Source organism: Malaclemys terrapin, chromosome 4 (genome assembly GCF_027887155.1).
Source record: "Malaclemys terrapin pileata isolate rMalTer1 chromosome 4, rMalTer1.hap1, whole genome shotgun sequence".
Taxonomy (NCBI): domain Eukaryota; kingdom Metazoa; phylum Chordata; order Testudines; family Emydidae; genus Malaclemys; species Malaclemys terrapin.
In genome coordinates, this window is record NC_071508.1 from 31,161,469 (window position 1) to 31,188,113 (window position 26,645).

The 26,645-nt window shown below is 49.3% G+C and overlaps 1 protein-coding gene across 4 annotated transcripts in view; it reads left to right on the forward strand.

Moving 5' to 3' along the window:
- LZTR1 (leucine zipper like transcription regulator 1) overlaps nucleotides 1-26,645 on the forward strand; it is a 286,327-nt gene that overhangs the window by 221,262 nt on the left and 38,420 nt on the right. For all 4 annotated transcript variants that reach the window (XM_054025515.1, XM_054025514.1, XM_054025512.1 and 1 more), the window contains 3 exons: nucleotides 9,624-9,780; nucleotides 20,717-20,843; nucleotides 24,720-24,869. In XM_054025515.1, the coding sequence (XP_053881490.1) occupies nucleotides 9,624-9,780; nucleotides 20,717-20,843; nucleotides 24,720-24,869 (434 nt within the window). The remainder of the gene's footprint in view (nucleotides 1-9,623; nucleotides 9,781-20,716; nucleotides 20,844-24,719; nucleotides 24,870-26,645) is intronic.

Consider the following 26,645-nt stretch of genomic DNA (forward strand, 5'->3'; position numbering starts at 1 on the left):
GATCCTTTCCCACCTTTCTCCAACCGCCTCTCCTATTTCCTCCCTGCGTGGTCCCGCATAACATCAGATCGCTGGTTCCTACACACCGTGGAAACTGGATACCGTCTTCAGTTTGTTTCGCCCCCCCCCTTCCCACCCTCCCTCCCCGTCTGTCTTCAGGGACCCTTCTCACAAGCAACTCCTCTTACAGGAGGTACAAGCGCTCCTGTCTATTGGAGCGGTGGAAGAGGTACCAAAGGACTTGAGGGGCAGGGGTTTTTATTCCCGTTACTTCCTAATCCCCAAGGCAAAGGGGGGACTTCGGCCCATCCTGGACCTGTGCGGACTCAACAAATTCATAGTAAAGTTGAAGTTCCGCATGGTTTCCCTGGGGACCATTATCCCTTCCCTGGATCCTGGAGACTGGTACGCCGCCCTCGACATGAAGGACACATACTTCCACATAGCAATTTACCCGCCACACAGGTGGTTCCTTCGCTTTGTGGTCAACCAGCAGCATTTCCAATTTACCTTCCTTCGGCCTGTCCACAGCACCAAGGGTCTTCACAAAATGTATGGCTGTCGTAGCAGCCTTGCACCGCAGACATCGGATCCAAGTGTTTCCGTACCTCGATGACTGGCTCATTCGGGGTCGTTCCGAGCTACAGGTGCGGTCTCATGTTCCGTTCGTCATGAGCTTGTTCAGGCAACTGGGCCTACTGCTTAACACCGAAAAGTCCACTTTGGAGCCAACCCAAAGAATAGACTTCATTGGGGCGGTCCTGGACTCGAATCTCTCCAAGGCATACCTGCCACGGTCCCACTTCCAGTCCATGATGACCATTGTTCACGGCCTACAAAGCTTCCCAACCACGACAGCACGCACGTGCCTCGGTCTTCTGGGCTACATGGCCTTGTGCACCTTTGTGACCAGACATGCCAGACTACGCCTCCGCCCACTTCAGACCTGGCTCTTGTCAGTGTACCATCCAGGCCAGGACAGTTTGGACAAAGTACTCACGCTGCCGACGGAGGTCTTATCCTCTCTGGGTTGGTGGCTAAACCCCAGCCTTTTTTGCCGGGGGATGCCATTCTATGCCCCACAGCCCTCTCTAGTCCTCACCACGGACGCGTCATCTCTGGGCTGGGGCGCTCACCTCGCGGACCTTTGCACACAAGGTCTTTGGTCCGCACAAGAAATAACCCTGCACATCAACGTCAGGGAACTGAGAGCAGTATGCCTGGCATGTCAGGTATTCCGCGAACACCTTCAGGGCCGTTGTGTCACAATCTTCACAGACAACACAACGGCCATGTTTTACATCAACAAGCAAGGCGGAGCACGGTCGTCCCTCCTCTGTCAGGAAGCCATACACCTCTGGGAATTTTGCATAGCCCACTCCATCGACCTGGTAGCGTCATTTCTCCCAGGAGTCCAGAACATCTTGGCAGATCGCCTCAGCAGGTCCTTCCTGGCTCACGAGTGGTCGATACATCCGGACGTTATCCATTCTGTTTTCTGGAAGTGGAGACAGGGGCGGCGAGTTATATGGGCCCATGGTGCCTGAGCACCAGGAATATTCAGGGCTGGGGGCTGTGCTCCACCAAAAATATCTGGAGCTGGGTTTCTCCCCTGGCCCTGCCTGGAGTGGGCCCCGGCCCCCGCCACCACCCCCCACCCCCCCCCCCCCCGGAGCGTCCCCCCCCTGCCCCGGAGCTTCCCTGCCTCCCTGAAAGAAAACAGCTGGTGCCTCTCCCTTGCTTGTGCTGCCTAGGGCTATAGCAGCACAGGGGGAGGGGAAGCGGGAAAGGGGAGGAGGGAGGATGCACACTCACACATGTTTTGCAGCCCTCCCTCCCCTCCCCCAGTAGCCACCAGCAGGAGAGGCCAAGGGGGGCTTCCGGCCCGGAGACAAACATCTGGAGGGAACCTCACTCACCTGAGCAGCTGCTGGGGCTTCAGTGAGTGTTTGATCCTGTGATCCACACCCTCCCCCTGCAGCCCCCTCTCCTGCCCAACGCTGGGCAAGGGCCAGGGGCAGCTCCCCCATCCTCCCCCCAGTGAGGCTAGGGTGAGGGGCAGCAGCAGGGGAGGCCACACATGATGGCAACCCCCCCCCCCCCGTACCCACCATAGGGAAGGCGAGTGGGCTTTCTGGACCTGAGAGAGGCGCTAGGAGCACGTGCAGTGACCGTGGTGCAGAGTGAGTGTGCTTGGGGGGGTAGAGGAGGGGTCCTTCCTCCGGAGCTTGCTGCTGCTAGTGGGGTGGGGTGGGAGTCCTCTCTGGCCCTAGCCCTGGGGCAGCCTGTCTGCACCCCAAGTTCCTTATACCCAGCCCTGTCCCACCCCAGAGCCTGCGCCCCCAGCACCCCAACCCTGAGCCCCAGCCCTGAGCACCCTCCTGTACTGTCATCCACAGCCCCACCTCAGAGCCCTCACCTGGGGGGAAAAACACGCAACTTAAATTTGGTGGTCAGTTTGGAGTATCATTGTGTTTAGTACAATACTTGATTATTTTACACCCTTTAAAGTATATAACTAGTCGTATACAGGTGTTATGTAGTGGGAATGTTCTTAATGTTTTCTCTGAATACTGTGTGGGTGCCTCAGTTTCCCCTATGCATTTCTTAAGGATCTAGATGGTGGGATAAGGGGTTGTGATTGTTGTAGAGCCCTAGAGGGCCAGTGTGATGCTGTCTGCACAGAGAATGGCCGAAACCCTGTCTCCGGAGTCCGGGCAACTGATGGCCTGGGCCGCTCTCCTGCAAGGTGCCAACTGAAGCTGCTGGAGAACAAAGAGATCAGGTGGTCTTCTAATGCCTGGAAAAGAGACAAAGGCCAGAGGAGGGAGTGTCAGTGCCTGTGCGGACTTCCAGGAAGCGCATGGTGTGGAAGGGGATGCTGGGATGCTCTGGAACTACTCCATACAAAGCCAGTCAGGACTCTGGGGGAGCCTCCTTTCTCTGAGCAGACTGTCTCCAGGGCAAGACACCTTCCTGGGTCTGACCTCAGAGTATTCAGCATACCCTTCCACACCGTGCGCTTTCTGCAGTGAGTCCGCCCAGGTGGGGTCCTGGGGAAGCCAGAGGTCCCTGTACCCCAACTCTGCAGTCAGATGTGACTCTCAGCTAGCCGGTAAAACAGAAGGTTTATTAGACGACAGGAACACAGTCTAAAAGAGAGCTTGTAGCTACAGAAAACAGGACCTCTCAGTCAGGTCCATCTTGGGGCCTCTCCCCATTTCCCCAGCCAGCTCCAAACTGACACTTCCTTCTCTGGCCTTTGTGTCTCTTCCGGACAAGAAGGCCACCTGATCTCTTTGTCCCCAACACCTTCAGTTGGCACCTTGCAGGGGAAACTTAGGCACCTACACAGTATTCAGAAAAAACATTAAGAACATTCCCACTTCGTCACAACCGGTGCAACAAAATATAATACTGTATATTGAAGCAGGCAAGTGCTGCTTCTGACTTTCCACTTTTAATTGATCCTTGTAATCTTGTGGCGCCGACGCGTTGTAGCTTCATTTTATATTGGCTTACAGGGCGGGAACGAGGGGAGGCACCACCATTTTGGGCACCACCAAAAATTATACAAACCTGCCGCCTCTGAGTGGGGATTTCCCCACATAGACCTTTTCGCCTCTCGCAAGAATCAGAAGTGCCAGGTGCTCTGCTCTCTCCAGGGACGCTCCCCGGGCTCCCTGTCAGATGCCTTCCTAATACCATGGAAAGACCTCCTGCTCTATGCCTTCCCTCCATTTCTGTTGGTTCACAAGGTCCTTCTGAAGTTACGCAGAGATAAGGCCCGCTTAATCTTGATCGCTCCAGCGTGGCCCAGACAACACTGGTACACCACACTCCTCAATCTGTCGGTGACCAAACCAATTCCTCTACCATTGTGACGGGACCTGATCACTCAGGAACACGGCAGGTTATGCCATCCAGACCTGCAGTCCCTCCACCTGACAGCTTGCATGCTGCATAGCTGACTCAATCTGAGCTGCGTTGCTCCAGTTCGGTGCAGCAAGTACTCTTGGGTAGCAGAAAGCCTTCCACTAGGTCCACATACCTGTCCAAATGGAAGTGCTTCTCCTGCTGGTGTGCCCTGAGCAATACTGTCCTCTGGAGGTACCAGTACCTACCATCCTAGAGTATCTCTGGTCCCTAAAACAGCAAGCCCTAGCTGTCTCATCTATCAAAGTACACCTAACAGCGATTTCAGCCTTCCACCCGGGCGAAAACGGGCGCTCGGTTTTCTCCAATCCCATGGTCAGAAGGTTCCTCAAGGGTTTGGAATGTCTGTACCCGCAAATTCATCATCTGGCCCCTACATGGGACCTCAATCTGTTCCTATCTAGACTCATGGGTGCCCCCTTCGAACCGATGGCCACCTGCTCTCTTCTGTATCTTTCCTGGAAAACAGCTTTCCTCATCACTATCACATCGGCGAGACAAGTTTCAGAACTTCGGGCCCTCACATCGGACCCACCATATACAGTTTTCCATAAGGACAAGGTACAGCTGCGACCACACCCCGCCTTCCTCCCTAAGGTGGTGTCTGCCTTCCAGGTCAACCAAGACATCTTCCTTCTGGTCTTCTTTCCGAAGCCACACGCTTCGCAACGGGAGCAACAGCTACATTCCCTAGACGTTCGCAGGGCTCTCGCCTTTTACATCGAACGAACGTCTTTTAGAAAGACGTCCCAGCTGTTCATAGCAGTGGCAGACCGGATGAAAGGCCTCCCAGTCTCCTCGCAGCGAATCTCGTCTTGGATTACATCATGCATTCGTGTGTGCTATGACTTAGCTGGCGTCTCAACTACCAGCCTCACTGCCCATTCTACTCGGGCTCAAGCTTTGTCCTCTGTCTTTCTGGCTCATGTGCCCATACAGGAGATCTGTAGGGCAGCGACTTGGTCATCTGTGCATACTTTCGCTTCCCACTGTGCCATAGTGCAGCAGTCCAGGGATGATGTGGCATTTGGTTCAGCGGTCCTTCACTCCGTGACATCTAACTCCAACCCCACCGCCTAGGTAAGGCTTGGGAGTCACCTAATTGGAATCGATATGAGCAAGCACTCGAAGAAGAAAAGACGGTTACTCACCTTTGTAACTGTTGTTCTTCAAGATGTGTTGCTAATATCCATTCCAAACCCGCCCTCCTTCCTCACTGTCAGAGTAGCTGGCAAGAAGGAACTGAAGGGGCACTGGGTCGGCAGGGGCATATATCTGGCGCCATGAGGGCGCCACTCCATGGGGCGCCTCAGCCGACCCACCGTGTGTTGTTAGGGTAAAAATCTTCCGACGATCGTGCTTGCGGCGCGCACACACCTAATTGCAATGATATGAGCAACACATCTCGAAGAACAACAGTTACAAAGGTGAGTAACCGTCTTATTCTGTCTCCTGAGTTCAGTCTCAGGATAACCCCAAATTGATTTAGCTTGATGGCTTTGTTTAGTGCTAATATGTAAATTAGGGCTAAACAAATTCCTTTGTCTAAGACAAATTGGTTTATCGGCTTTACCTAGGCTAGGCAATCTGGTCTTAAACAGTATCAGAGGGGTAGCCGTGTTAGTCTGATGAAGTGGGCATTCACCCACGAAAGCTTATGCTCCAATACTTCTGTTAGTCTTAAAGGTGCCACAGGACCCTCTGTTGCTTGGTCTTAAACATGCTCTAATAACATAGAGAGCATTTATAATTTCATATATAATGTTACATATGTTTCACAATCATAGGCGCCGACTTCCCCTCTGTCCGGTGGGTGCTCGACCCCTCTGGCCCCGCTTCTTCCCGCTCCTGCACCGCCCTTGCCCTACCCCCATTCCACCCCTTCCCCAAAGTCCCCGCCCCACCCCGCCTTTTCCCACCCCAGCCCTGCCCCCTTCCCACCCCCATTCCACCCCCTTCCCCCCAAGTCCCTGCCCCTGCCCCTGCCCTGCCTCTTCTCGGCCTCCTCCCCGGAGGACGCTGCATCCCCACTCCTTCCCGTCCCTCCCGGAAAGTCCTAAGTGCTGCCAAACAGCTGTTAGGCAGCGGGCGGCTGGAAGCCCTGGGAGGGAGTGGGAGGAGCGGGGACGTGTTGTGCTCGAGGAGGGAGGAGAAGGAGACGAGGAGGGGGGAGCTTGGCTGCCTGTGGGTGCAGAGCACCCGCTAATTTTTCCCCATGGGTGCTCCGCAGAGTCGGTGCCTATGTTCACAATTATCATAGAATTATAGAATATCCGGGCTGGAAGGGACCTCAGGAGGTCATCTAGTCCAACCCCCTGCTCAAAGCAGGACCAATTCCCAACTAAATCATCCCAGCCAGGGCTTTGTCAAGCCGGGCCTTAAAAACCTCCAAGGAAAGAGATTCCACCACCTCCCTAGGTAACGCATTCCAGTGCTTCACCACTCTCCTAGTGAAATAGTGTTTCCTAATATCCAACCTAGACCTCCCCCACTGCAACTTGAGACCATTGCTCCTTGTTCTGTCATCTACCACCACTGAGAACAGCCGAGCTTCATCCTCTTTGGAACCCCCCCATCAGGTAGTTGAAAGCAGCTATCAAATCCCCCCTCATTCTTCTCTTCTGGAGACTAAACAATCCCAGTTCCCTCAGCCTCTCCTCGTAAGTCATGTGCTCCAGACCCCTAATCATTTTTGTTGCCCTCCGCTGGACTCTTTCCAATTTTTCCACATCCTTCTTGTAGTGTGGGGCCCAAAACTGGACACAGTACTCCAGGTGAGGCCTCACCAATGTCGAATAAAGGGGAACGATCACGTTCCTCGATCTGCTGGCAATGCCCCTACTTATACAGCCCAAAATGTCGTTAGCCGTCTTGGCAACAAGAGCACACTGTTGACTCAAATCCAGCTTCTTGTCCACTGTGACCCCTATGTCCTTTTCTGCAGAACTGCTACCTAGCCATTCGGTCCCTAGTCTGTAGCAGTGCATAGGATTCTTCCGTCCTAAGTGCAGGACTCTGCACTTGTCCTTGTTGAACCTCATCAAGTTTTTTTTGGCCCAATCCTCTAATTTGTCTAGGTCCCTCTGTATCCGATCCCTACCCTCCAGCGTATCTACCACGCCTCCCAGTTTAGTGTCATCTGCAAACTTGCTGAGAGTGCAGTCCACACCATCCTCCAGATCATTAATAAAGATATTAAACAAAACCGGCCCCAGGACTGACCCTTGGGGCACTCCGCTTGAAACCAGCTGCCAACTAGACATGGAGCCATTGATCACTACCCGTTGAGCCCGATGATCTAGCCAGCTTTCTATCCACCTTACAGTCCATTCATCCAGCCCATACTTCTTTAACTTGGCGGCAAGAATACTGTGGGAGAAGCTTAAAAGCTTTGCTAAAGTCAAGGAATAACACATCCACTGCTTTCCCCTCATCCACAGAGCCAGTTATCTCATCATAGAAGGCAATTAGGTTAGTCAGGCACAACTTCCCCTGGGTGAATCCATGCGGACTGTTCCTGATCACTTTCCTCTCCTCTAAGTGCTTCATAATTGATTCCTTGAGGACCTGCTCCATGATTTTTCCAGGGACTGAGGTGAGGCTGACTGGCCTGTAGTTCCCCGGATCCTCCTCCTTCCCTTTTTTAAAGATGGGCACTACATTAGCCTTTTTCCAGTCATCCGGGACCTTCCCCGATCGCCATGAGTTTTCAAAGATAATGGCCAATGTCTCTGCAATCACATCCGCCAACTCCTTTAGCACCCTCAGGTACAGTGCATCCGGCCCCATGGACTTGTGCTCATCCAGTTTTTCTAAATAGTCCCGAACCACTTCTTTCTCCACAGAGGGCTGGTCACCTTCTCCCCATACTGTGCTGCCCAGTGCAGCAGTCTGGGAGCTGACCTTGTTCGTGAAGACAGAGGCAAAAAAATCATTGAGTACATTAGTTTTTTCCACATCCTCGGTCACTAGGTTGCCTCCCTCATTCAGTAAGGGGCCCACACTTTCCTTGACTTTCTTCTTGTTGCTAACATACCTGAAGAAACCCTTCTTGTTACTCTTAACATCTCTTTCTAGCTGCAACTCCAAGTGTGATTTGGCCTTCCTGATTTATATTACATTTATATTATTGACCAAGGTGTTATTAGCTTTCAAGGCTATTTTGTACAAATAGTATTGCAGTACTGCGTAGGATGTGAATACAGATGTGCCTTGGGTCACATTCACCTGTGCTCATGAGAGCCCATTCCACCAGAGCTCAGGTAGTTTCTTCAGCTTCTCTACGAAACATCCCTTTTTCAAAATTTGCAGGTCAGCGACATGGGGATCAGTCCACACTTTTACCATCACTCTTCCTTAGTTGAAACTTCAGATCAGACACCCACTTTGGTAGAACTGCCTTGCATTCATTATTTAAATAGGACTCCAAGAACCCACTGTAAGGTCACTGTTTGATAGTCATCAGAAGTGGAATCTGTATGGACAGTCACTTAAAGAAAAAGGGACAATTATTTACCTTGTAACACACCTTCAAGGTGTGTTATTCACATGGCTTACACAATCCACTTCCTTTCCTGTATCTACTGTTTCCTACTCTTCTGGGATTGTATATTGGCAAAGGAACTGAGGGATTGTTAGGTCTTCTCTGGCCTTTATGGGTACATTTACACTGCAATAAAAGACCCCTGAATTAGGCTCAGGGGCTCGGACTGCGGGGCTATAAAATTGCAGCCTAGAAGTTTGGGCCTGGGCTAGAGCCTACGCTCTGAGACTCTGTAAGAGGGGAGGCCTGGGCTCTAGCCTGAGCCTAAATGTCTGCACTGCCACTTTTAGTCCCGAAGCCCAAATCCCATAAGCCTGAGTCAGTTGATACAGGCTCTGAGGCTCTGAGACTCAATTCTGTGGGTTTATCATTGCATTGTATGTCCTCAGGTGTGAGGCATGAGAGTATCCAGGGCACAGACGCAGCCCCAATGGATACTGTTGGCCAAAAAGAATCAAATTTCACACATACAGAGTGCATGTGCCCCAGAAGTGAAATCTAGGTAGACAACATATCTTTAAGAACTACATTTACTGTAAGATATGATTCTTTATACATGAATGAATATGTTACAAGATGCTACGCATCTGATCTAAAGGTTTAGAATAAAAATGTGTGATGTCATTTATTATTATTTGAGAGATTACATAATTGTATAAGTACATTGTGTCATAATACATACACTTACGTGGATAGAGGCAAGGTTGTGCATTCAAGATTGTCACATTCATCTGACGAAGTGGGTATTCACCCACGAAAGCTTATGCTCCAATACATCTGTTAGTCTATAAAGTGCCACAGGGCTCTTTGTTGCTTTTTACAGATCCAGACTAACACGGCTACCCCTCTGATACTTAACCTTAACTTGGGCATTCCATTTTGAATGCTTAATTTTATGCATAAATAATATTGCATTGACGAAGCTTTTTGTATTTAATATCAGAAAGAATAACAAAGATTATGCTATCACGTGATACTGATTTCTCAGGATTCTGGTGCAAAACTATCTAGTTCTCTTCTCGTGGTTAATACCATCGGAAACCATCAGTGGGTATTTTGGAATGGATGCTTTGTAATGGTTTTTCTTCTATTCTGTATAACATTATAGAGTTTCCTCAGATGAGACTGTTTTTCACTTTTTAAGGAACACTGCCTGAACTTTGTGGTTAAAGAGTCACATTTTAATCAGGTTATAATGATGAAAGAATTTGAGCATCTTTCCTCATCCCTGATAGTGGAGATAGTACGAAGAAAACAGCAGCCTCCTGTTCGAACACATTCTGATCAGCCTCTGGATATTGGTAATGTATTTTCCTTCCTGAACTAATAATCACACTGTTTGTTTTCTTGAGACTTGGGCCTTTTCTACACTCAGGAATAACAGATTGCAGGACATTGATTGCTCAGTCAGTCTAGCGGCACCTATACTGCCTCCTAGGTTCATACAAGGACATGCCAATATTTGCACTGACTAAGCTTCAGGATTGCTGACACTCTATCAGAAACAGACCTAATCACAGTGATTCCCATTTGTGACCTTTGGGCTCATTTGTTTCTACTCACTGTATCTGGTAATGAGCCCTGAAAAAGCTCCAGCTGGTCTCACCTATTTAGCAATACAACCTGGCTGCCCATTTAACGTCAGCTCAAGGTAATGAAAGTCGGAGGATTGTCCCTAGGTACCTGAGAGATCACCTCTCCTTCCACAGCCACAACCTCCTGCAAAAGGTGTGTTCCATGGGAACAGTGGGAACATCAACCAAGAAATAGTGGGAGGCTCCTGAATACAGAAAACAGAACTGTCACAGGAGCAAGTCCTAGGCTGTGGAACTAATCCCCTCAATAGATAAGAATGACCACAGGCCCGAATTAAGAAAGAAATGCAAATTCATCTCTTTGCATTATCCTTCCCTCAGTAAGGTTTAAATTCACCCATGCTCATATGTACACAGACACTCCAGCTATTTCTCGTAAGGGCTGGAAAGGAAGGAATGAAGAAGAGAGAGATTGCTATAGTTTCTTCTATTTTTAAATACTTACAATGGAAAGCCATTCAGGTCCCTAGATAGACTCCTCCTGAACCCTAGTGACATGGTGTTCCACAGGTGGGAGCCCTCTGCTAAAACATTGTTTGCCCCAGTGTATCCATTATTCCCCTGCACTCCATTAGCTGAAGTATCCCTGAAGGGCTGTGTAGAGGAACGTGCTCCATGATGTGGACCAGACCATTCAGCTTATTTGAAGAACTATCCCTTGGAGAATGTTTCTCATCTTGAAACCTATGAGTATTAGGGTGGTGGGAGAAAAGCCAGGGCTTAGCACTGTGAAAAGGAGGATGAGCTAAGTCAGTCTGCAAGTCAGAGGGGAGAGGAGGATGAGTAATCCCTACTGAAGGTCTGATTAGGCATGCTGGTAGGTTGAACCCCACTTTGGGGCTAAGAAGAGTCATGGGTTTGACCTGCTGCAGGCTTCAGGATAGGAGTGTCAGTGCACACTAATCACTGCTACCAGATTGAAGAGAGTGATGGGGCATAATAAGACTACTGTTGAGGCCCTTATACCAATGGCATGTGTGTCAGTAGCCTGTATGTAACAGGATAGCCTGTGTCCATAATCAGGGCATGGGCAGTAAAGTCCAGTGGTTAGAGCTTTAGGTGGTCAAGCCTGAGGGAGCTGAGTTGGTAGCTGGGGTCTGGAGCCTAGGGTCAATCTGGAGTCAGGCTGGAGTCAATAGCCAGGAGCTGTACCCAAGAGTTAAGCTGGAGTCGATAGCTAGGAACCAGGAATGAGGCAAGGAAGCAGGAATGATTAGGGGTCTGTCTCAGCAGCAGTTCAGGGATCTGGCTTGGTGCACATACAACTTCCTGGTACTTCCTTCAGGCGTAAATAGTAGGCCTGGGACAATCAGAGATATGAGGTGGGGCTGCCAATCATCACTACTGTGGGTGGCACTCCCCACAGTGACTGGTCTCCTGGGATGCATGTTTATTGCCTCGGGCACTGTCAAGGCTGGCTTCTGGCAGTGTGGAAGGGCCACCTGCTTGGCCTCCAGCAGATGTAATTTCAAGTCCCATGAATCCTCACATTGCCTCTCTTTAGGTGTGCCCTGTGGCATTGTCATGCCAGGCTTTTGTGGATGACATTTGTGAGTCTTTTACAAGTTCAGGGGCATGAATGTTACCAGCAGGCTCCCAGTACTGCTCTTTGGGGCCATAGCCTTCCCAGTCTATGAGGTACCACAATAATCTGGAGCCCAGTATAGCTCAGTCCTCAGACTCCTTGTGGCCCTGAACTGGAACTAGTAGGGTGATGGCTGTATTCAGTCAGAGAAGAGATTTTCTGTGGATGCTTTCAAGAGGGAAATATGGAAGACTTGGTACAATTTGAGGGATTTGGGTAAGCAGAGTTTGAAAGCAACGGTTGATTTTCTGATATATATAGGGCCCAAGCAATTGGAGATCTAGCTTGAGAGATGGCCTACCCATGTTAAAATTCTTAGCAGATAACCAGATCTTCTGGCCTACATAAAAGACTGTCTCCGGCAGTCTTCATACCATTTGTAGCCTTCTTAATGTCCTCAACATGCCTCCTTAGTTCTGGAATGTAGTGGATCCTTAAACTAAGTTGGTAGCTGACAGGTTTGGGGAGGCTGCTGGTAGTTAACATAGTTAACAAAAAAAGAGCTTCCCTCAATCTGCTGGCAATGCTCCTACTAATGCAGCCCAATATGCCATTAGCCTTCTTGGCAACAAGGGCACACTTGTTCTCATCCTTCTCATCCACTGTAATCCCCAGGTCCTTTTCTGCAGAATGGCCGCTTAGCCAGTCAGTCCCCAGCCTGTAGGAGTGCATGGGATTCTTCTGTCCTAAGTGCAGGACTCTGCACTTGTCCTTGTTGAACCTCATCAGATTTCTTTTGGCCCAATACTCCAATTTTTCTAGGTCCCTCTGGGCCCTATCCGTACCATCCAGCATATCTATCTCTCCCCCCAGCTTAGTGTCATCCACGAACTTGCTGAGGATGCAGTCCATCCCCTTCAGGCAGTGACTCCACTCTTCAAATGTGGCTTTAATCACAAGCAATTCCTTATAGAGGATTTTGTACTTCTTTTTCTGTGTGTTGGAACTTCTGTGAGTGTTATGTGCAGCAGGTGCTGGGGCCCATGCGTCTGAGAGAGCGTGGCCTATCTGGCCACATTAGATGCATCGGCTTCCACTAAGAACTTTTGAGCTGAATCAGGATTCACTGAAATAGGAGCAGTGGTGAAGCTGATTTTGAGCTGTTTGAAGGCCTTGTGAGCCTCAGATGACCAAACAAATTTGGCAGTTTTCCAAAGGAGGGATGTCAAGTGGGCTGTTCACTGTGAGAACCCTGGGATAAAGTGGTGATAGAAATTGGTGAAATGGAGGAAACACTGCACTTCCCAAGTACTCCAACGTGTCTCCCAGTTGTAAACAGCTTCCATCTTATTTGGATTCATGCAGAGCACATGTACCCCAGAAGCTCTGCGGAGGATTGGTTGAAGGTTCACTTTTCCAGTTTTGTATATAGACTATGTTGCTGCTACCTCTCCTAGCCAGTCCTGATGTGGTGTTTGTGCTGCCCTGGATTCTCCAAAAAGACAAATATCATCTAAATAGACAGCTTATTGATCCAGAATGTCCCTAAATATATCATTGATGAAGTGTTGCGAGATCACAGGGACATTACCAAATGTTCAGTCCGAAGAGCATTACCAGTTATTCAAAGTATCTGTATTAAGTTCACAAAGCAGCCTTCCATTTATCCCCAGCCTAGATGTGTATTAGATTGTAAGCCCACCAGAGGTCTTGTTTGGTGAATATCCATGAGTATCTTACACAGTCCAGCAATTCAGGGATTAAGGACGGGGGGTACCGGTTCCAAATTGTCACTTGGCAAAGCCTGGTAGTCTATAAAGAGGTGCAGAGTCCTGTTTTCTTCTTTGCGAAGAAGGCTGGCATCCCTGCGGGAAATGTTGAGCAGCAAATAAACCCTTGGGCCAGGTTTTATTGAATATATGCAAGGAGAGCTACTGGTTCTGGTTCAGACATTGTGTAAAGATGGCCATAGGGAACCTTCACCCCAGATTGTAGGAAGTCATAGTCTCAGTGCAGAGGCAAAATGTCCACATTCTTTTTTTGAAGATGTCTGCATAATCCTGGTATTTATCAGGAATGGGGGGGGTTGGACCCAGGAGTGGCTTGGTTTGGCCATTTGCTGTGAGCCCCAGCACACATGGAAGTGCACTCATCATTGCCTGGAATGGACCCCTGGACATGCAGCTGTTACTATGGAGGCAGGCCTGCTGACATGCTCAATGCTGAAATGCAGGGAATGGATCACACTGAACTGCAGGATTATGTGAGGTTCCTGAATTACTGCTTCGATGGACACTGTCTTCTGGGTTACCAGCCACAATGACAAGAATGTCCCATTGCTGGTTTCCAAAATGTCTGGTATGGAATTCTGCCAGATGGGGATTTGCAGAACTTGGGCTGTCTTGGAATTTGTGAAATTGTCAGCAGCCCTGGAAACAGTGAGTGTCCACAGCAATGGCAGCTGTCAAGTTTTGCCACGGAGGCACAGCTAACTTGGAACCTGAAGATGCAGCAAATATCTGGGTTGGCCTGTCAAGACTTGAAGGGGGGGTGTCAGCCCTGAATGTATTTTTGTGGTTGTGCCCACGCCAAGTCCCACTGTGAAGTCCAAGTTTGGTCGTCTCCTGATCCCTTCCTGGCTGGGGTCTGTGATGGGCATGAAGCGAGTATATGTCCTGACTTGCTGCAGTAGAAGTGCAGGCTCAATTGTGCCAACGTTGCTCCTTCTCCTTGGTGGTCAAACGTCGGCAGTCCACGTTGACCTGCATGTGTTCGGGGAATGAGCTCAAGGGTGTTAGTGCAGGGTGTGTGCAAGGTGGCTGGATAGAACCCCTCTTTTCCTCTCTCCGCTTCTGTAGCCCATTGTCAATGTAGATGGCTAGATCAGTGAAAGTATCCAGGCCCATGGTGGCTTCCACACATTCTGAACCTCTTCACTGAGTCCTCACTGAGTCTGGTAGATCTGGGCTGCTTCATTCCACTTGATGACATCCACAAGCCATCAGAAATGTGCAGCCTATGAGGCAGCTGGCCCTTGTCCCTGCGAGAGGTTCTTCAGGGCAGCTTCAGCGATCACGTGCAGCAAGGCTAATAAAAAAATCATCGACAAGGCTCAGTGCCAGACTGTTCTGCTGGAGCAGGGGGGAGTCCCAAACCAGTGCCTCACCGGTCAGAAACTAATTACCAATCACGCCTTGGCCTGACCAAGGCGGTAGGACTGGGGGCGGAGCAGAAACAATGAGGACACTGGTTAAGGAAATCTCTGAATTTTCCGGATTCTCCATCAAACCACAGGTCCTGGCTTGGATAGTGGGGCTATCACTCACACCAGGTGTGATGCATCTCCTTATGCATGGGTTGCTTGTGGAGGGTTTTCTGCAAAAAGTTGCAGCACCTGGGACCACAGAGCTGAAATCTCTGCTTGTAGGTGGGCAACCTGTGCCTGCAGATCAGGTGCCCCTATGGAACAATGGAATGCCCAGTCCCTCCAACACCTGCTGGAGTGTTGGCCATGGAGTGTCGGAAGTGTCTGTGCAAGCTGTCAGAAACCAGGGCATGGGCATTCAGGTCCAGTAGTTAGAGCCATAGGCAGTTGGACTGAGTGGTCAAGCCAGAGTGTGTACCCAGGGCCTAGAGCCAAGGATCATGTCAAGTTCCATAACTGGGAACCAGAACATAGGGTCAAGCTAGAGTCAATAGCCTACTGAGCTGAAGCTGAAGGTTTAGCTGGCATCAATAGGCAGGAACCGGAACCAAGGGTTAAGCCAGAGTCAGTAGCCAGAAACCAGAGCTGAGGGTCAGGCCTTAGTCAATAGCCAAGGGCTGTAGCCAAAGTTTAAGCCAGAATCAATAGCCAGGAACTGGGAAGGAGGCAAGGGAGCAGGAACCAGGAGCCAAGCAAGTAACCAGGGACCAGGAACAAGGCAGGGTCTGTCTCAACAGCATGTCAGGGATCTACCTTGTTGCTCAGATAACTTCCTGGTACTCCTGTCTTGTTTAACCAGTTGGTCTGAGTCAATCAGAGGTTGCAGGCAGGGCTGCCAATAATTTCTACTGTGGGCAGCACTTCCTACAGTGACCGGTCTCCCAGAAAGTACCAGGGTGTAGCTAGAAATATAAAAAGCAGGCCCGGCAGCACAGCTGGGGCAGAGCCTGCAGAGGAAAAGGATGCTCCGCCTGTTCTGTAGTGTCCCAGAGGGGAACTGGCTGGTTGGTCCTGGTCCCCAGATGCCGACGAGGATTGGCCCGGAGTGCCTGTGGCCATGTACCCTGAGGAGCCCGAAGAGGCCTGGAGGCCACAGGTACCAAACCTCGGGGAGGCAGAAAGTGGCCCAGGGGCAGCCACAGAGCAGCCAGCTGCAGAGCCAGGTGTGGCTCAGTCAGTGTGTTGCAGCTGGATCCCCGCTGACACAGGGGCAGCCAATCCTTCCCCTGCCAGGGCCCTGGGCTGGGACGCAGTGGAATAGGGTGGGCCCATGTCCTACACTGTGCAGGGAAGCTCTAGCCCTGAAGAAGGAGCCTCCCTTACCAGCTCGCTTATAGACTGTTTGCTTTGATGGCTACCTGAGCTCCGCCCAGGCTAAAGCCAGCCCTGATAGACTGTTCATTGCTGGCTGCCTGAGCCTCCTCAAGCCCCCAGCTCAGTTATAGACTCTATTTAAGGGCTGACATCTTGAGCCGCCCAAACCCAAGCTAAAGCTTGACTGTGACTATTGATCACCCAGCCCTACTGTGGGCTCTTGGCTGTCCTGTGGATTTGGGTCCTGGCCAGACAGGACCGGACTGAGTGGCCTCCCTCTGTGCAGGAGAGCGAGGGCCCATTACAACCTGAGATAGGGCCTATCGGTCGCAGGTCCCAGGTGAAGCTGCTGGAGTCCTTGGGGAGGAAAAGCAGTGGGAGACCTGTCAGGCCCAAGAGGGGCAGAAATTCAGTTGGCAGGATATTTTATTTTAATTGGACTTTTGTTACCCTGGAAGGGGACTGAACTTTAAGTGTGACCTGGCTGGAGGACTGAGTGACCCAGAAGACCAGTTTTGAAACCAATTGGCCAACAAAATGGGAGATGTTCAAGGTGAAATCCTTGCAGTGCTGAATCCTGGCATGAGGGGATGCTCTGGCAGTGAGTGCACCACATAACTATTTGGAACCAATGGTGGGATTCCCAAGATCCTCTTCCCCTCCCATTAAGGAGGGTTGATTGAGCAGCAAGGCAGAGCTTCTGTATCACCAGGCCTTGTCGTGAGGGGACCCCTGTCTCACAACCAGAATGGAAGGTGGTGTGCACCTGAAGTCTTGCTGGCCGACAACAATATCAGGAGCAACAGAGACAAATTCAGAATCTTCTGTTCTAGTGCCTGGAAACCCAGCAAAAAGAGCAGGACGCACATTTCCCTGTACAACAACACTAGCCAGAGGTCCAGTAACAGCAGCACGAATGGTTCTTACAACAGCTAGAGAAATGGGCTACCAGGAGTCAATCTAGCATAGGGGTGGGTTCTATGGGCAGACTGTTCCATATATTGGAAAAACTGGAGCTTCAGGATGACTAGAAGCCTTCCTCTGCACATTTGAATGGGTGGCTAGTTCAGCTGATTGGGAAGAGTCATCCCAGGAGGATAGGATGGCCCCATTTTTGACTGGAGAGGCAGTTGCATATAAGGCCCTGATTGATGAACAGGCTGGCTTGTATGTGGAGGTCAAGGAAGCTATCCTGGTCAGGCTGGGTTTCACCCCACAAGCATATAGACATCAGTTTTTGGATGGAGCCCATCTGTGAGTTGTGGCTCAGTGGTTTTGGAACCTTAAAGCATCCCTGTTTCCTGCTAGGGGAAAGTCATGACATAGTTGCAGGACTGCAACTTTTTTGGGTCCTGGGTGAACATAGATGTGGTCCCTTACATAAGTGATCCCTTCCCAGGAGTCATGTGGTTGCTTATTGATGATAGCTTGTTTGTCAGGTGGAATTCCTGAGGCAGAGGTAGCGCATATCAGTGTGAGTATATCCTGGTGAAGAGCTGTGTGGATAGGACCAAGTTGTTCCGTAAGTCGATGCAATTGTTCGTCGCAGTGGCTGACAGGATAAAAGGTCGCCTGGTATCCACTCAAAGAATTTCTTCTTGGATCACTGCCTGCATTCGCTTCTCCTATGACCAAGTGAAGGTGCCACCCCTGGCAATCGTCACCATCCACTCTTCGGCAGTCTTTCTGGCCCATGTGCCTATCCAGGGCATCTGTAGAGCGGCCACATGGTCATCTGTCCACACTTTTATGTCCCACTACGTGCTGACCCAGCAGGCCTGGGACAATGCTGGCTTCGGTAGGGCAGTACTGCAAGCCACTAAGCTGTGAACTCCAAGCCCACCTCCATTGATACTGCTTGTGAGTCACCTAAAATGGAATCGACATGAGCAAGCACTCGAAGAAGAAAAACCGGTTACCTACCTTTCATAACTGTTGTTCTTCGAGATGTGTTGCGCATGTCCATTCCATTTCCCGCCCTCTCGTCCCTCTGTTGGAGTTGCTGGCAAGAAGGAACTGAGAGGGCACCGGGACGGCGGCACCTGATATACCGCCGCATGGGGGTGCCACTCCAGGGGGCACCACAGCTGGCCCTACACATACCGCTAAGGCAGAAATCTCCAACAACTGTGCACATGGGTGCATGCACACCTTGAATGGAATTGACATGAGCAACACATCTCGAAGAACAACAGTTACGAAAGGAGGTGACAGTTTTTTCTCCGAGGTCATCTGAATGACCTAGGCCTGCAAGGCTTAATTGTCAGCCTGAAGTCAGGCAGACCCACTTGGGAGTGCCCAGTGCTTCCAGAGGTTTAGCCAGCTCCATTTTACTGGTACCAAGCCCACTCCTGTGGCTTAAGTGGTCCATGCAAACTGACATGGGGAGTCTGACCTAGCGGTCAGACCAGGAGTTGGGAGCCAGGCTGGGTCAGATACCAGGAGATTAGATTCTGAGATATGCCAGAGGGCAGATCGAGAGTCAGGTGTAAAGAGGCAGGCAGGGTCAGGTTACCAGGAGATCAGAGTCAGGTAGTAGGAGCAGGTAGTGCAAGGGAAACAGTCCTGAGCAGGGGTGACCCAGTTACATGGACAACTTCTTGTTCCTGTGCTTGGTTTTAAATACAATCAGGGACATTCAGGACCCCAGAATTCAACCTAGCAGATTCCAGGATTGGAGTCCTCTGCTCTGTCGGAATTCAACTTCTAGTTCTGGTGCCTGTTAGCAGCCACTGGGTGGCAGAGGGTAGTGGATCAGTGTTCTCATTGCACACACCATGAGTACCTGGTTCATACCAGGGAAACTGACGATCCAACCACCGAATAATATTATCCTTTTTAGGGACACATCTAGATCACTTTCCAACCAACATTCCTGATGCAATTCTTCCCCCCAATGTTTGAGCCACGGTGGAAAGTGTCCAAGGTCAAGCTATCTCCTCTGAGGATCTCTGGGTGGATCTCAGGTTATATCTTACTTGCTATCAATTATCTCACTTTCCTTCCCCCACACAGGATGAGCACAAGCAATGTCTATAACATTGCTTGAGGAAGTGTCTTTGGTTAACATTCGTAAAACAGCTACGTGGACTTCCAGCCATATGGTCGCGAGTCATTATGCTTTAGTAGAAGATTGCTATGGGGCATGCTATAGGGCAAGGTCCTTCATGCAACTCTGCCACCTGCATCCTTGCACTCTCTTCTTTCTTGAGTACTAGTTGTCAGTCACCCACAATGGAATACACATAGGGACCAGCACTTGAAGAAGAAGAAGAAGTTATTTACCTTACAGGTTATTTGAGATTTGTGGTCCCTATCATACATACTACCCACTCTCCTTCCCCTCTGCTTCGGACCTTGATTAGATTCATGGTAGAGAAGGAACAGGAGAGGTGGTTGGTGTACTCCATCTTTTATCTCCTTGGTTGGAGGCCCAAGGAAATTAAGGGTGGCAGGGCAGATCTTGCAGTGAGAGAGAGAGGCAAAAGAGACAAAGGTGGAGAGAGGGAGTGAATCAACAACTATATCAATGGAAGAAAGGATGAGAAGGCTGAGAGCAGATAAGAAGTCACTGATGTTGTAGGACGAAGTTGCGGAAGGACCAGTGACAGGGCATGAGGGAGTTGGGGGGCAATGGGTGATGCTGAAAGGGAGGGAACTCAGCAACAGAGATCAAAGAAAGCAATGCTTGGTGAGACCAAATTCTATGAGTGTTCCTTTTGGTGAATGGGAGAGTTGACTGAGGGCTGCAGAATGAATGAAGAGGGGAGGAAAAGAAAGTGTGCAGCTAAGGGGTTGGATGGGTTGTTACCATGGAAGGTGAAGTCTCTGATGCTGAATGTGGGAGATTGTGAGGAGAGGAAGAGAGAGTGAGGAGTTGAGATCAGAGAGGAAGGCTGATGGGGAGGAGCTGGATGGATGGTAGGTGACAGCAATATTGAGGGGGAGAGGAGAGAAGTCAGATGCAGTGCTGTTCAAAAGAAGAGAGGAGGGGGAAGGGAGGAGGGAGGTATTGGAAATAGCAGCAAGGGGACAGGAGAAGGCCCGTACCCCACCACAGTCTGATTCAGGGCGGGGGTGTGAGAGAAGGAGAGGCCTCTATAAGAGATGGCAGCTGCAGAGGGATCCAGATCTCTTGAAGAGCCAGGAGCTGGAGGGAGCAAGATAGGAAGAGGTCACGGGTGGCTGAGATCTTTGAAGATATGTCATGGCGTTCCAGAGACAGCAAGAGAAGTGGAGGGGGAATGGGTATGAGGTTAGCAGTGTTGGCACAAGAGGGGCTGCGAGTGGGTGAGGAGGTGGACTGAGGCAAATGTACCTGAGGTGAGGAAAAGGATGCAGGTGTAGAACCTCACCAAGGGCATCAGCCTTACATACAGAACAAATTTCCAGGGATCATGCCTGGCCTTATCCATGGCATATGAGAAGGGGCCTCCTATAGCTCTGAGAATGTGATGAAGTGCCTGCCTACTAACAACTCCCTTGATCCCATGGGAAAACCTGTATGTAGATGTGGCGCAACCGTGTATTAACTTTATAACAGCTGATCACCTGGAAATGTCTGCTTTTTAATCATTTCACCGTGTTGCCTCTGTCAGGAACATCTTTGATTCAGGATATGAAGGCTTATCTAGAAGGAGCTGGGATCGAGTTTTGTGATATCATCCTCCTGTTAGATGGCCACCCAAGACCAGCACATAAGGCAATTCTGGCAGCCCGCTCCAGGTGTGTGCACTCTGATCAACCATTTACCGAAACTTAGAAACTTTTTTAAAGAGTCGTAATTTACTAGAGCAGTAACAAATGTCATGTGTAGACATGATTTATTAGTACCACAGACTGCTTCTTGGATCAGCTTGTTTTGAAGCACACAAGAGAATAGGCTTCTGTTCACTGAGATCTGAGTAACACATAGGATTTTCCCCCTATAAATTAAACATAATAGAGCCATTAAGCAACAGTGACTAAAATGTGAATGAATTTGCCATCCCAGCAGGGAAATGTTAGGAAATCAAAACCTTAGTTGAATAACAAAAGGTCTATATCCTACCACAATTTCAAAAAGAAGCAAATAATCACACATAAAACTACGGTCATTAACTGGAAAGGAACAAGTGTTCATGAAGAACAAAAAGGATGTTCTAAAAAATGGAAATGCAGCTCAAGTGATGCTAATAGAATGAAGCATAAACTTTGGTATGTAAGCTATGAGGTAGAGATTTAAGAATCAATTGAACAAAAAACATCAATACATTAGGGGGTAGATTAGTCTCGCTGAGTTCCCACTTGGTTGCAGGTGTAAATAATTTACCCTTTAAGGGTGTATCATACGTCTCCTCCCTGGCACGGCCAACCAGCTCCCTTGGCTAGTGCATGTAGTTACTGGGCTCAATACAGTGTAAAAGGGCAAGATTCTATGGCCAGTAACTTGTGGATGACTAAAGTATGTCTTCCAGAAAATATGTCCAATCTTGATTTAAAGAGATGGAGAAGCCACCGCCTACCTTGATAGTTTGTTCCAATGGCTAATCACCTTCACTGTGTGTATTATTTCTAATTTGCACTTGGCTTTAACTTTCAGCCACAGGTTCTTATTCTGACTTCCTCATTAAAGAGCCCTTTGGTACCTGCGAAGAAAATACAAGGGACATGGTAATCAAATCACCTTTCAATCTTCAAACCCAGTGGTTAGGGCACTTGTGTGGGATGTGGGAGACCTGGGTTCAAAACACTGCTCCTCATCAAGCACAGTGGGGATTTGAACCTGAGTTTCCCAAATTGTGGATGAGTTCTTTAGCCATGGGACTGTTGGTAAAAGGGAAGGTGCCATCACCTTCTGCTTCTCAGTTTTTGTTGAGAAAGGGCTGACCCGGCGTAGGTGACTGACTCCAGAGGCTCATGGCTGTGACCCCCAGCTAGAGGGAAGCACCTCCCTCAGACCAAAGTTAGGCACCCTTTAAGAGGAGGCTACCTCCCTCTCCTCAGCATTTCCTATTGACTGGCTTAGGCAACTCCCCACTCAGCATGCTAGCTTTTGAGAATCTCTTTTTGAGGCATCTAACTCTCCTCAGTTCAGGGTTTGATAGGGTGACAGCTTCATCCTCACTGATCAGCATGGTTTACAGACGGCCTGGGACAGATGAAGCAGGAGAGGAAGCTAGACAGGAAGACAGCTAGAATGCCAGTGGCAGAAATCTCATGCCAAGCCTGATTGGTTGTGACATGAAGAATTTGCAAGGGAGAAATTGTGAAGGGCTTTAATCAGGTATACAAGTTGAAGAGAATATAAGACTGAATGCCATTAGGAGTCTACAATAACCTGTGACAAGAACCTGCACTCAGCAGCTGTTATCCAGAAATTGTGACAGTGTCATTCAGATTCAGGCACCTGAAAAAATTGACACTGACATATTCAAAAAAGGAAGGGAGAGCTGGATCAATTGTCCAGAGTGAGGGGTACAGCTGGTGGGGTGAAGAAAAACACTTTGCCACGTTAGTAGATGCAAGTTATGTTATATGGAGAGAAAGGGTAGAAAAGGTGGGAAAGCAGAGTAGGATCTAGCTCAGAGGTGGGCAAACTATGGCCCATGGGCCACATCCGGCCCGCGGGACCCTCCTGCCCAGCCCCTGAGCTCCTGGCCCTGGAGACTAGCCCCAGCCACTCCCTTGCTGTTCCCCTGCAGCTTGCCCCGCCGCTGGCGCAATGCTCTGGGCGGCGGGGCTGCAAGCTCCTGGGGCAGCGCTGCTGCAGAGCCCTCCCTGACTCGGTGCTCTGTGCTGCACAGTGAGTGGCTGTAGTGCCGCCATCCATCCGTGCTCCAGGCAGCGCGGTAAGGGGGCAGGGAGCAAGAGGGGTTGGATAGAGGACAGGGGAGTTTGAGGTGGTGATCAGGGGGTGGGGGTGTGGATAGGGGTCGGGGCAGTCAGAGGGCGGGGAACGGTAGGTTGAATGGGGGCAGGGGTCTGGGGGGGCAGTCAGGAAGGAGGGGGGGTTGGATGGGGCAGTCAGGGGCAGGGGTTCCGGGGGCAGTCAGGGGACAGGGAAAAGGGGTGGTTGGATGGGGCAGGGGTCTGGGGGGGCAGTCAGGAAGAAGGGGGGGTTGGATGGGGCGGCGGGGGGCAGTCAGGGCGGGGGTTCTGGGGGGCAGTCAGGGGACAGGGAGCAGGGGGGATGGATGTGGCAGGGGTACCGGGGGGCCATCAGGGAACGGGGGGGGGGGTTGGATGGGACAGGAGTCCCGGGGGTGGGCCGTCAGGGGGCGAGAAACAGGGGGGGGGTAGATAAGGTGTGGGGGCCGGGCCATGCCCCCTTCCCCTAACCGGCCCTCCATACAATTTCCCAAACCCGGTGCAGCCCTCAGGCCAAAAAGTTTGCCCGCCCTGATCTAGCTTATAGCTATCTATTAATGATGCAACGAGGTTAGTAGATGAGCGCAATCTAATACCATCACAGGCAAACCTACTACTGCCTATAACCATGAAAATGGGTTCCTTCCATTCAGTGTCCAATAATAATTAGAACTAATTGGAAAATGGAGGGGGTCAACAGAAAATTTTGACTTTTTGTAGGAAAAATCCTTGATTTTTTTTGTTTAATTTTTTGGCAATACTTTCTGCAAAAATTTTCATTTAGGTAAAATCCAATTTTTCATTAAAAAAAGTTTTGATGGAAAATTTTCAGCCAGCCCTAATAATCCTTAGCATTTACATACTTTAGTACTTTACAAACAGTATCTAACAAACCATCACAATATCCTTGTACAGTAGGCAGGTAACCATTTATATTAGTATCTAGCCCCTAAGAAACCAGGAGACCTATAATGTTTGATATTTACCAGCACTTCATATGCAAAGTAGGTAAATGAATTATTACAGTGTATTATACCCTAATTTTTATATTTTTGAAAATTAATTGCCATAAAGAAAATCCACATGGCATTGTTTCCTATATAGCATCCTATAGCATTGTTGGGATTGTGATGCTTGGTTGCCTCACACACGGATTTATCTGAAACATGACAATACAACATTTGAGAGACAAGGTGGTTGAATGTGACGGGATCTCTGGGGTACAACCTGGAACTGTGGATTCCCCCTTAGCTTTCCAAACTGGGCTGTCTCTCACAATGCTTTGCTAGTGATAAGCAGTAAACCCCTCCAGGTGCGGTGATCGCTCAGCCACCAGCATGCAGAGATACACTCAGCTAAATTGTTTGAATGTTCTCTAAGCCACTCATGAACTATATAGAGGAAAACACTAGCAAATCCCCTTTGGGAAGAGACCTGAAAGAAGAGCTCTGTGTAGCTCGAAAGCTTGTCTCTTTCACCAGCAGAAACTGGTCCAATAAAAGATATTACCTCACCCACCTTGTCTCTCTAATATCCTGGGACCAACATGATTACAACACTACTGCATACTATATTTGAGGAGGCATTTAGAGGCAGTTTTTCCCTCCGCATAGTAGCTAGGAAGTAACTTGTGTGAAAGCTTCAATGCTTTGTAGCCCCCTTTGAACAGTACTGAGTGAAACCATCTGCAGAACCTTTCTTGTGGTTATGTAAAATCCCCCTGTGTTACATTGGTCACCTTTCCTTTTCCAGTTACTTTGAAGCCATGTTCCGTTCCTTCATGCCAGAAGATGGACAAGTAAATATTTCTATAGGTGAAATGGTTCCCAGTAAACAAGCATTTGAGTCTATGCTGCGATACATTTACTATGGTGAAGTGAACATGCCTCCTGAAGATTCCCTGTATCCTTAAATCTACTGAAGTCTAAGGTCTGTAGATGCAATTGAAACAGACACTTTGCTATGGATACTTTAATTTGATATGTTGGGCCTGATTCTGCCATGTCATTCACCTGGTGTCATCATTTACACCTGTGCAAAGTGAGTGAAAAAAATCTGCCAGACCAGAAGAGTAGCATATTACACCTACTCTGCACTGCTTTAAATGCCTTCATTGTGAGGGTGTGAAGAATCAGGCCCTTCTACAGGACCATGAAACAGTTCAGCTGAGTTAAACTATAACTAGTGTTATGATTTTGTCATGAAATTTTTAAATACATTTCATGGCAGAGGTGCTGGAAAACAACAATATGTCACAGAAAGAGGTTAGTGGGAGGTGGAGAGTGAGCCCACCACACACTCACCCCACAATGGCAACTCCTGTCCTGTGGGACTGGGCCCAGCTACCCACTCTAAGTAGGGGTCACAATGTTGCATAGGTTTGAAGCGTCCATGCTGCTATATATGGAGATGGTGGGGCAGATGGAGTGATGCTGTGATCCCATGCACAAGTTTGCAACACCACTTGGTTTGAGCACATTTCATTTGGTTTGGATGGCATTTGATGGACTTAATTCAAATTCATGCTTTCTGTGACCATCATGACAAAATCATAGCCTTAATTATAACTAGCCAGGGACTTGAACCTGGCTTTCCCATGTGAGTGTCAAGACCACTGATCTATGCAGTCATTTTCTCTTTTTTCCTGACCTAATGAATATTTAATTATACAAAGTGGAACAGCTCCAACAGGACAGCTTGAGAAATACCTACCCCAAAATATCCAATAGCCTGGCACTTAAGGTATTCATCTGTGGTGTGGGAGACTGGGGTTCAAGTCCCTAATCCAGAGGAGGGTTTGAATCTGGGTCTCTTCCAGTCCAGGTGAGTGTGCTAACCACTGGGCTATGTGCTGTAATGGGGAAAGGCTCTGTCTTGGGTTGTTTGTGTGAAAGGACTGGCATGTCTTAGGCAGCTAGGGTAAGATGCACAAAAACACTGAGGTACTTAACTGTCTCCTAGACATCACTGACTTTCACAAAATCACTGCTCAGCTGCCACTGAACCATGTAGGCACCTAAATCCCTAAAGGCACCTGCATTTCTGCTGGTGGGCATGCCCAAAGCTGACTAAATCCTGACACTGCCCTCTTAGCTAACAAGACATTCAGAGCCTAAGCTGCTTCTTTGAGTAGATGCAGCCCTGTATTCCACTTAGGTGTGTGCGTGCCTAGGGCCCTGGAGTTGGAGAACTTTGCTTAGCAATATCTGTAAAGGGGCAGCGCTCACACCTCCTTGCCATAGCCTCTGGCTATATGAGGCGGCACCACCCTGACCCCTTTCATTTCCTTCTTACTGCCTGTGGCTGGAGTCAGAGCTCTGTGTGGTTCTTAACCATGCAATCTCTCACTATCTCTCACTATCTTTTTCTAGTGTTTGTTCTAGTCGCATATAGTTAGTACTTAGTGTTAGTTAAATGTAGTGTTAATTACATTTAGTTAAGTATTTCCCTGGTGATGCCTTCACCATGGGTTAAACATTGTTATGTGGGGGGGAGCGATCCCCAACAACAATCCCCACACACTGCTTGCTATGACGGCTATGTCACAGAGCAGTGTGCAATTTCTAGGTCGTTCATGAAAGGGACTCAGCTGGCTAGGGATCTTCGCCTAAAGCAGCACCTGCTTGAACAGGCCATGTGGCCTGCTTCAGCACTGAGGACCTCATCAGATTGGAGGTC